The sequence below is a fragment of the Rattus norvegicus genome, chromosome X (assembly GCF_036323735.1).
Source record: "Rattus norvegicus strain BN/NHsdMcwi chromosome X, GRCr8, whole genome shotgun sequence".
NCBI classification, from domain to species: Eukaryota; Metazoa; Chordata; class Mammalia; order Rodentia; family Muridae; genus Rattus; species Rattus norvegicus.
In genome coordinates this window covers 153466991-153478793 of record NC_086039.1, presented here as the reverse complement: position 1 = coordinate 153478793, position 11803 = coordinate 153466991, and the positions used below count along the sequence as shown (strand labels likewise).

The window sequence follows — 11803 nt, the reverse complement described above, 5'->3', positions numbered from 1 at the left end:
ACCAGTGGAAGGGGAAGCCCTGGGTCCTGCTAAGACTGAACCCCCAGTGAACTAGTCTATGGGGGGAGGGCGGCAATGGGGGGAGGGTTGGGAGGGGAACACCCATAAGGAAGGGGAGGGGGGAGGGGGATGTTTGCCCGGAAACCGGGAAAGGGAATAACACCCGAAATGTTTATAAGAAATACTCAAGTAAATAAAAAAAAAAAAAAAAGAATAGGATATTAAGTCAAAGTTCTTCAATCTTTCTTCATGCAGAGCTCTTAATAATTTTAGAAGATTTGTAAGCCCAGGAAAATTAGTTCTTTGAGAGTTTATACTTACTCTCAAGATGATTAGTGGTAGTGGTCTAATGGAGTCCTATGCATGCTTTAATAGAAGCACTGTTTTCTTAGAAAATGAATATTATGTCTTCTTGTTCCTGACCTTAGTTTTCTTCATAACTGCTGGAAAACTGTCATTTTACACACAGGGTTATGTTATTGCTTCAGGAGATACTCTGTTTGAAATCAGAGCTAGAACAAAGTATACAGATTTTAACTATTAACAAATGTTAAAGATTTAACTGAAGTAAAAATTTGATCAATAATGTTCATATGACAAAATTACTGTTTCCATATTACAAAAAAATTAATTTTGGATTGTGCTTCTCAGCAAAGACCCTGTAACTATTTTACCTAAGTTACATTTAAAAATTAGAAACACTGCTTGGAGGATGAAAACTCATATTCATAAGATATATTTTTATCCTTTATATTTTTAGATGACTTATGGTAGCTTTTAAAGTATTAGTCTCACTTCCATATTGTCTTTGAGATACAGAGCCTATGCCTTCACACTAATCTATTTGTGTTGAGGATTTCATTCTGTCTAGTTAGCTCCAGATTAAAAGTCAGACTTCCAGAATTTCCTAGACCTCCAGGGCCTCATCACCCATCAGCTTCATTAATAGATTGTTTCTTATTTAAACTTATGTAATATATTTTAGTTACTAAAGTATGTGTGGACATGAATATCCACATAAACAAATATATGAAACATGAACCCTCTTTGGTTGGTAATGTGTTGTAGTCAGCTTACTTTAACTCACAGGAAATCATAGTGTTCATCTCTCTCAAGTTTGTTTTCAGTAGTCACAATTGCTAAATTTGGTTTCAGCATTTGTTGTTGGAAGGTAGACCATGTGAATTGGAAAATGCTATGAATGAGATGCACTGCATCAACTAGTTGGTAAAGTTGGCACACATTAAAGGTCCCAAGAGCATCAACCTATGATCTTGAGGTTTTACAAACTTTGTTTTCTTCATTGGAACCCCTGAAGAATCCCAGAAGGACCTGAGCGTCTGTGATGCATTTGGTTATTGTCACCGTATTGGGCTCTACTTTGATACATGCCAGTTTAGTAACCACCTAAGTGATGCAGGACAGAGACAACTCTGTAAAACACTGGAGTCACCTCTAGATATGGCAGGTGGTTTCTTTTAGTGGAGACCGAAGAACCCATGATTCCTCCATAAGAACAAGGTGAAAGCATCCAGTGGGCCATTCGCAAGATGCTTTGCTTGGTACCATGTACAGGCAACTGCTGACTGGTAAGCAGGCCTGGCGTTGCTGCTGCAGCATCCCACCACCAACCCATTAGCCAATTCCTTTTCCTTTCCCCTTCCCTCCTCCAAGTCTGAGACAATCAAAGAGCCAAGAGAATTGACAAAAGAGTTTGCAATTTTAAATGATTTTTATTAAACACCGTTAGTCTACACTGCACAGTTAATGAAACAGCAAAGCTCCAATCTCAGAGGAATGATTGATCATGGATCTGAAAAGCAGTTCAGTGTCCCCTAACCCAGTGTGAGCACTATGAATGATTCTTTAACAGTTTATGTCAGAAGCAGGAAGGGGCATGAACTGCAGTCTGGCCTCCAAGGGCTTCCCCACCCTCCACCCCCCACCCACACCCCCCTCTGCCCTCCCCACAATGCAGTTTTCTTTTTTTTTTTAAGATTACAGAGAAAAATGTGATGCTCTTGGTACAGAGGGCTTCTAGATTCATGAGGAGGGGAATGGAAAGGGAACTAACACTTTCTCTTTTGCTGGAAATATCAGATGGTAGGATTAATGTCTGAGACCAGCCTATCTGATTAGTCCCCTGCCAGGGTAAATGCTGATTATCAATACACAGATGCCACTTCTGTCATTGGAGTTTGCTAACACCAAAGAGAAAATGAATCAGAGTTTAATTATGACAATAAGGCTGTGCAAGTGGAAATGCGAAACAACAACAGCAACAACAAGAACAACGATGACAAAGAATCGAGTCTGCCAGTTGGAACACAACACTCACAACTGGCTCAATAGTTTTCCCCACAGAGTTGAATTTGGGGGCACTGAATCACCCATTTTTTCTCAATGGGGATAGTGATGCTTCTCTAAGCAAACAGTGTGTTGCTTTACTGAGTACTCCTACCCAGGGATCCAGTTTGGTTCTCCCACCTGCTAACTCATGCAGGTGATGTTTATTATGTCTGTTGAGAAGAAAGTAAGGGCTTCACCCTCACTACTTTATCGAGTCTGCCTTCAAAATGATTTTCAACTTCAAACTCTAACTTCAACCTCCGGGATCCAACTTTGAGAAAACAAAATCTAAATTTCCATAGCTTCAGGTACAGTAGAACTAAACTAGCATCTTTCCAATGCAGACCAATTCCAATGCCTTTAACCATCCATCCATTTGGAAACTCAGCAAAACACATTTTAGGCAATGGCATCTAATTTTGCTACCTTTGACTGAAGATTTGGATCTTTTCATTTCACTACATGAAAGAAAAAAAAGACATTTCAAAAAGCCACAGAAGCTAGTCTGCTTTCTCCAATTATGTTACCTGAATATAAAACTACTAGTTTTTCCCAATGAGATTATTAAGTAATTAACAGTCTATAGGCTGGCTAACAACATGCGTACAGGTAAATTCTACCCCAAGGACCACACTATCAAATTCTTTTCAAATTAATCCTACCTACAAAACTCAGACAGTAATATGACAAAACCACTAAAAAATCCAAAGCTAATTAAAGATACTAAGCCAAGCCAACATCATAACACAAACTTGTCAGACTCTCTGTGGTTGGAGCTTGTGTGATAAATGAAGGCATAATGCTGGCCCTACCTGGGTCATGTTGTAGGGCTGTGGTTGTTTCTTGTATTTGTTTGGGGGTTGGGGGTAGGCTGCCTATTACTCTGCCCATCACCACACCTTCATAAACTTGTTCAGATGTGACTCACCAAGCCTCCACCAACATCCAGAGGCACAATCTTTCACTGCCATCCTTAGGTCTCATATCCCTCCCACTTAACTGGTACTCTGAAGAGATTCCCTTGACAACATCTTAAATCTTTCAATCCTGCAGATAGCTGAACACCCATAATGCACATCACCATCTTTAGCATGATGACTAGAGTGCCTAGAAAACAGAAACAAATTTAACCAGGAGACCAAAGACTCCTCATCTCCAGGGATGTGAAGGTAATCAATTCATCCTCCATGTTTAACTTGTTTTTAAGCTATGTTACAGGCAGGTCTACTAAATAATCAGGTGATGAACTAGAACTCTCCTGTCACATTTGATAATCATACTGCTGACATGGCACTTTACAATCAGTTACCAGAGATGATGGAGTATTCTCTTGCCTCCTTGTTCTATATTAGAAGAAAAGATGAGTTACTGAAACTAGAGTAACAAGTCTTTCATCTATGTGAAATATGCTTGTTTCTATGGAAAACTGCTCCTACCACTCTAATTTCTAGTTCTTGGAGACTTAATTTCAAAAATAATCTGTGTGTAAATCTATGAAGGCCTAGGATGTGGAGTAGGCTTAATTTACAAGTCAAGCCAGGAGAGCTTCCTGGTTTGCCATGGAAAACAGAGAACTTGAGTTACTGCAAAGTCATCAGCTCATTTTATTTTCATGTGACACCCATTTGGGGTGTTCTGTCTTTCATATTTTTATTTTCCTCATTTAAGAGGCACAGAGAAGATTTAGATTTCATTTGTGTGTGTGTGTGTGTGTGTGTGTGTGTGTGTGCATAAGTAAGTGTTGTTGCTGAAACTGTAGGTTTAAAGCTCAACCACATTGGGAGCATAAAAAGTGCAGGCTTCAGCTGCTGGGGTACACCCATCAGCCATAGAAACAGCATGGCTTTAGCCATTGGAATGCAACTTCCTTAACTTTATTATACCACAAAGAGCCTTAAACTCAAATATGATCAGAGCAGAACTCAAATCTGGCTCTTTTGCAACTAGGGAAGTACCTAACTTTTACAGTGAGAATACAGAGTGATTGCCTGAAGTTCTTATCACAGACCTGCATGACTTGCTTTAGAAATCATACAAGTTTGCAATTTTCATGTACATATCTATTATTTATCTGGTCATAACTCAGTGAATAGAATTCAATAACTCAGCAGATTAAAGGTTATACAGAATTATATGCCAGCAGGCAATTACAAGTAACTAATGAATGCATAGTGTTTACTATAGCTGGAGAAATTTTCTGGTGAGGTGGAACACTGAAGATGGTATTTACAGGGTGATTTTAGGGCCATAAGATGAATGTAGAGAATCATAAAGAGAGATAGTCATAATTCATAAGGAAATGCTCCAAATTAGGTGAACTGTTCCCAAACTTCAAGATTCATTCCAAGGATCCTAGGGTGAAGCACTACCTAAGATTTTCATTTTATAAAAAGAAAATTAGGTATTACTTACAGAATTTAGTATTTTCTTTGGAATTTTCGTGTAAATGACTTATACTAATGTAAACTTTAACAAAAAACCATGACTGTATTTTAGCCAAGATCTTTGGAAAGAAATCATCAAGCAAAGCTGAAAGAAAAATATCTAAAAAATAAAAAATGTGGATAATAGTTAGAAAGTCCAGATAGCAAGGACACTGGGAAATAAATTGTGCATTATCAATTTAAAAAAGTCATAACTTGACTTTTGATTCCACAGATTTTATATGCACATCTATCAAAATATATGAAGTTATGGATTTGCCTACTGGCTGAAAATGAGGCCAAGGCATGGATTTCTGGGAGGACAGCTGTCAGTCCAGTCTGATTTCTTAAGTCTAGCTAAGTGTGAAATTTTGATGATGAAGATGTGCATCTTGTAAAGGAGAGTTTTGTGCAAAGACAATCTCAGGTGAGGAGTTAAGTTTTACATTGTTTATAACAGCTGATGGCAAAGTTATGGAATTAAGTTTTTCTCCTCTTCCTCACCATTAAAATAGTAGAAAAGCATAGGTAACCAGGAATAGGATGTTAACAAAAGAGTCTTGTGTGTCATTTCAAGAGTAGAATTCTTAGGCTTGTGTTTTGCTTGCTACCCTTGATTTTATCACGTGGTTAGAATATCAAATCTGTGGGTTTGACAATGGAGATTCTCACCTGAAGATTTAGTCTATGGGAACCACAGAAATTGTTTAACAATGAATTCTGAGATACATTCTTTTCTGGACCCAAGAGTCTAGTTTGGGGAATGGCTACTGCGGAGATCTCTGCAGGTCCCTTTTCCAGATGCATGTTAGATGCTTCTTTGAGTTCTCAGGGGCCTGTCATCATCACATGTGCTTCTCATTCTTTGTTTTGAATCGTGTGGACTTAACTCAATATTGTAGGGATTTTCATTCCATAAAGCACAAAAATAAGGAGATATGAGAAATGCATATCAAATATTAAAAAATAAAACATACACTTCTCTCACATTGTAGTGTTCACTTACAATGACTTCAGTTTTTCACAGATATCAAAAATGCATAAAAACAAACATAATGAAAGAGAACTTTTCCAAATGAGTGGAGTTCCACCAGTGACCATCAAGGCACTGGTAAAGGTAGAGGGATGAGTGCTGATCCGTGAGATGGGAGAGTGCCCACTATAACAAATGAGCATCAATGCGCAGCCAACACAGTCCCTGGCGAACATAGCGGACAAGATTGGTCATGCTGCTGTGCTGGGTCAGAGGCCCCATCAGTGTATCCAGATCACCAAAGAACTCTGAAAATGAGAGTAGTACTTGGTCAAGCCTTTATTGAACTCGATAAAACTATGCACCAGATTAAAATACCAGATTGTTGTATTAGTCAATACTATAATCACCTGGACATTGAAAGACTTAATCATTTGTTCATCCATCCTACTCCTTCATTCAAGAAAGATATAAAAGAATTACTAGGGAATCTAAATTATCTATGTATCTATCTATAAAACACACTCACACACACACATATATGAGAGAGAGAGTCTGCTTATAATTAAAATCAAATATTTAACAACAGAATGTTTATGTTATTGTGATTAGTGAACCAAAACTCAGTTAAATCTATTAATTCATGTTAAGTACATTTTATATGACTATATCCTTTCTCAAACATCATATTTTTAAAGTGCATTACCATCCTCTAGAAGTTTGTTACATTATCACACACAAACGTACAGACACATATATTTTTGGCTACATATTTCTGTAAATTTATGAAACTATTTATGTATTGTAAAGTGCACATAATGTATATACAGAAATAGTCAAATATCTTACTATAATAGCTTTATTTTTATGAATGCTTCCATATACAATGAGGAGGTCCAATAAACATCATAAATTCTCTGATGTAAAGATTTTTTTTAATTTTATATTCAATTAAATTAAAATATATTTTCCTTTGGTCCAAATGAACTTTTTCTCCTGACTTTTACTCACAGAGTATAGGAAACTTCAATGAAGCTAAACAGCAAATAGAAACATTGTCATCCAACATTAAATGGATGTCTTGGAAGAGTCTGAGTTAGGAAGTCTTAGTACTGATTTTGTAGTGGTAGAAAATGACCAGCAAGTATTTACCACATGACAACTTCTACCACCCTCTTGGGTATGGTTACATCTGGTTGACTTGGGAAATGGGGTGGTCCTGAAGCTACATTACTAACTATTCACCTCTGTGACTTGCATATTAAAATACCTGTTTTGGGGTGGTATATGTGGGGAAGACTATATGGTGTCTGAAAAACTTTCTAGGCACCCCTTTTTCCCACTTGACTTGACTGACACTTTGTCTCAAGAGGTCTTAGTAGCATTTTTTTCTTGTAAGCTCCCCACAGGAAAAGTAGCCTCAGCCTTCTCTAAGAAACTATGCCTGTGCTTGATGAAGATGAAAAATTAAAATCCAGGGTAGGGGTAGAACTGGAGAGGCTGTTTTAAGGTGGCTGAGACACCTTTCTGCCTTCTTAGAAAGCAATTTCTATGCGTAGATTACATGTACTTGATTGCTCAGCAGATGGTATTTCACTGGACAGTGCGTTTATTCTTTATGTTTTATAGAACATATGGGCTTCTTCTCCAGGTATCAACTTCATTTGATTATGTGATACTTTTTAACCTGAGCAATGCAATAAAAGGAATTTCTGCTGACAATGGAGTAAATTACTTCTGGCATCGAATATTTTTTCCTTGGTAACATAATACTAAGAAAAATGTTAAACAACTAGTCTTTGTTGAATGAATGTGAGCTTTATGTGAGCTAAGACATCCCCAGAAGATTCTGTGTAAAGCTGTCTTTGGCATTTTAAGTCAGACTGCCAAGTCATCATTTTAATGACTACTTCAATAGGATAATTTATGTAGCTGGAGTATATAGGGATAGGACTTTCTGAACAAAGGGCAGAAAGTAGATTAGTCCATTGGCTTGTTTCATGACAAGCCTTCTGTAATAAACTATCTGCAAGCACAAGAGTGGGCATGCACTGACAGGAATGGAGGTTTTCTACCAAAAGAGTCAACACTGCCCATCTCGATGTCACAGCTTTCTGTGAGTGGGATGTGAAGTTTCTATCCAAAGAGAAGCTCCCAAGTTATGTCACTTCTCTCTGCACCCAGTGGATATTAGAACACTCCTCACGTCCCAGCAAGTCATAAATGACATGTCTGCAGAATTAAAGGTGGTAAGCACAACATTCCAAATTAGAGTATTTTACTAGGCCACTGAAAAGTCAGTGGCACAATTATCAGAATGTATTCTCTCTGTTGGTACAGTGACAGTGTTGTTTGGATTCAATATTAGGCAAAGAATTTAGCAACTCCTTGGCAGGCTATGCTAATGACAAGATTAGTACTATTTCACCCTAGATTCAGCACAGTCATCATGCTGCTCTTGGAAAATTCTGCTCTTCACTTAAAAGAAACTACTTGAACAGATTTTTAAAGTGAATGCAATTATAAAGGAAATATATAAATATTAAAATCTCTCACTGATATAAAATAAGACAGATTAGAACCAGATAAACCAGACATATCTCAATATGCCTAGGTCTTTGTTCACAGTTCTAGAGCCTTTGTGGGGGCATAGTTACCTAGGCAACTTATATCTGGGTTTCTAGAAGTCTAGGAATGCAGACTATGTAAGACTTTCCTTTGTTCAGATAACTGAGTTCAAAGCTTTTACCAAAGGTCTCTAAACGCCTGCCTCAAAATATGTTTTCTAGATAAGTAGAGTATCCTATTGGTTTTAACTCATCAGATCCTTTGACATTCTTTTCCTGCTTCTGGCACACTTACAGAGTTCTGATACAATGGGAAAATGTTTAACCTCAAATATCCTCAGTGTCTTCATCTATAAAACAATGACAAATAAGACAACACACAACAAATAGTATAGTACCTTGGACATAGGACTCAATATACACAAGGATGTAAGGACGTGTATATGCTCTCAGGAGTCAGTACATATTGAAAGCTGGGTTCAGAGTCAAGTCTATGTCTCAAATAATGAAATGAGCTTTGGTAACCTAGAATTGTATGTGTTATATATACACGCATGTACTCCGATGCTTGCATAGGAGTGCACATATGTTTGTATGTGGAAGAGTTTGAGTTGTTTTCTTCTATAAATCACTTTCCACCTAAATTTATTTTACTCTACCTGTGCGGCGCACAAACAAGCGTGTGCATGTGTGTGTGTGTGTGTGTGTGTGTGTGTGTGTGTGTGTGTGTCCTGCATCCTCAAAGCTCATACTGCTCAGGACCTAGCAAAACTCATGTCAACCCCAAGCAACTTAGATTGTGGAGGAGGATAATTGTTTGCCACTGCTGGTATTATTTTTATTACTTTAGCCTGCTTGTTACCTCTTTCAGGTTTGGTTCTAATAGATCCCCAGGATTCTCTACCTTGTTTGCAATTAGTGGGCTAAAAGAGCCACAGCAAGTGAATAGCTAAACTGAAAGTGTGGTTTTCGTTTTACTTTCCAATGACATTAGGTTGTCGAGGCTTTATTTTGAGTCTGAATGATGGCTGGGGTCACAGATAGCAGCACAAGTCATCAATGATTATTGACCCTGGTAAAGCAGGGTCTTCTTTCCATTTGTTCTGTAGCACATCTTGTGTCTTCCCTTAAATAGAACCTTGATCTTCCTGTCAGGGTGTGAAGAAATTCCAGATGAACTTTACTCCTTACTTATAAATGCAAACTGTGTTGTCATGTATTCATCTGTAGCTGACGAGTATAATGAAGGTACTTGACCTTAGTTCCACCTCACCTTTCAAAATACAAACAGTAGCCAAGGGGACCTTAATTAATTTTTGAATCACTCACTCCTTTTGCCTTAGCAATTATTTCTCTATGATCCTTGTCACTGAGTGAAACTCTGAAACTGTCATTTGTGAATACATTACAGATTAGATTAGTTTAAGATTTAAAAGAGAAGAAATATTTAGACCTTGAATGAATCCAAGTGTTAAAATAAATTACTATGTCAGCTTTAAGCTAACTTCCTTTCACCTAAGACATAGAAATCAGAACTGAATAATATAAGGCTAACAGTCACAAGGGACCTAGTCCTTCAAGGCAAAGAATACACCAGATAACCATACCTTTATTGTCTCTTGTCAGCTTATCAGCCATATCCCAGTGTTCATAGCCCCGAAGCACATTACTGGTAATATTCACATGGCTAGCAGCCATGTGGTGGATGCGCTGGGGAATGGTGACTGGGCCATTGTTACAATTCCCCATTGAGTTGATGGGAGAGACATTGTTGAGAGACACTGGGGATGGGGTATTCCTGGAAAAAAAGGAAAGAGACAGGCCAGGTTAAGTTGGTAGGGAAGAGTGACTGCAGTTTTGGATGCAGAGAGCATGGAGGATCCCTTATCACACTGGGATAGCTCTTCAGAATACCACTAACCAAAGAGAACTTTAGTGTGAAAAAGATGCATGTCCATATCTCTTTGGTTCTTTTCAGATCCTACAGGTTCTTTCAACATCATATATTTATTCAGAGAATCTAGTGTAGGAGAAACATTTTGACACTGTAGGTCTATATTATCTGACTAACCCACCGAGGTCTATAGTGCTGGCCCTAAAAAAACTCATCTTTATTCATTTTTTTAACTAGAAACATTGAAATGCTCAGTGCCTCTAAAATTGGAGAGCCCTTGTGTATACTGCTGGGTTTTTTAAAATAGGAAAGACAGAGGGAAAGAAGGAGAGAGGGAGAGAGGGAGAGAAGGAAAGAGGGGGAGAGGGAGAGAGAGAGAGGAAGAAGGGGAATGACAGAGAAAGGGGGGCAGGGAGAGATAGAGAAAGGGAGGGAGAGAGGGAGGATAGGAGAGGGAGGGAGGGAGAGGAGAGGAGAGGAATGGGAGAGAGAGTGGGAGGGGAGAGTGAGAGGAAGAGGGAGGAGAAGAGGAATAGAGTGTTGGATAAATATTTTTACTTACAAATATGGCTCTAACTTTGAGTGTATAAGACATATAACAATGTTTAAGAAAAAGAAACCACTCAGAGCTTTGATGCTTTCTCTACCTGCTTCAGAATGGTAACTGACAGAAGACATGACTTACAATATTGGTCTATCTTCAAATTGTTTTGTAGAAACCACAGTGACAGGTCATTACAGATACATTTGCCACAATAAGCCAAGTGCAGTTTGTCAAAGCCCTTTGAGGTACAGCATTGGAGAAGCTAGAAAGAACAGTAAGACTTCAGGATTTTTTTAAAGATGTGCAACATAGATGGACTGTTCATTGATGACTTTATCATCATGCTGGTTTATAAGGAGGAGGCTTCAAAGTTCTTACTTTTGACAGTTCTAGTGTTTGGACAGATTTTCATTGAGTTCTTTAACATCAGTAACAATGAGTTACCTGTTGGGTACACACAGCAAGGATGTGATGTTTTTCAGGGCCTGAGTTTAGGATAGCCTGATGCAGACTTGCCTAAGGACAGGACTGAATACATGAGCAGCCACAAATATATACACTGTGTGCAAGACATTTTGAAGGAGTAAAACAAATAGGCATCCCTATGTGGCAATACAGTGCTGTAATTGCAGATACTTGAGAGGCTCAGAAGTGAAGGTTGTTGATGATGGGGATTTGAGACTAGCCTAGGCAACAAAACATACACATAACCAGCAGAAATGAATCAGAACTATGTTTAAGAGTCTGCCTTTTTGAAGAAACCTCTTCTCCACCCCAGAGCACCGTCAAGGGGCCCTGTATCATGTTCTATGCTCAGGTACTTTTCCAACTTTTTTTTTCCATGAGAATTGTCATTTATTCCCGAAGTTGCCAAAATCATCACCAAGGATTCACCAGGGGTGCCAAGGGAACGAGGAGGCTCAAACACTGATTGGGGGTTGTCAAGTTTAGAGGGAGGTGGGATGGGTGGGGGAACCCCAGCTGTCCCTCCCCCATCTAATGCCACAGAAAAGGGTCCTCCTCTGGCCGGCTCCCCTCCCCATGTCCAGTTTT

At 38.5% G+C, this 11803-nt stretch overlaps 1 protein-coding gene across 6 annotated transcripts in view; it reads right to left on the bottom strand.

Annotated features, from left to right (window-relative positions):
- Nucleotides 1-1713: 1713 nt before the first annotated feature.
- Nucleotides 1714-11803, bottom strand: part of Aff2 (ALF transcription elongation factor 2) — a 504502-nt gene continuing 494412 nt past the window's right edge. For all 6 annotated transcript variants that reach the window (XM_006229539.4, NM_001427288.1, XM_017602424.2 and 3 more), the window contains 2 exons: nucleotides 9920-10110; nucleotides 1714-6053 (listed from right to left, as the gene is read on the bottom strand). In XM_006229539.4, the coding sequence (XP_006229601.1) occupies nucleotides 5932-6053; nucleotides 9920-10110 (313 nt within the window). In that variant the 3' untranslated portion in view covers nucleotides 1714-5931. The remainder of the gene's footprint in view (nucleotides 6054-9919; nucleotides 10111-11803) is intronic.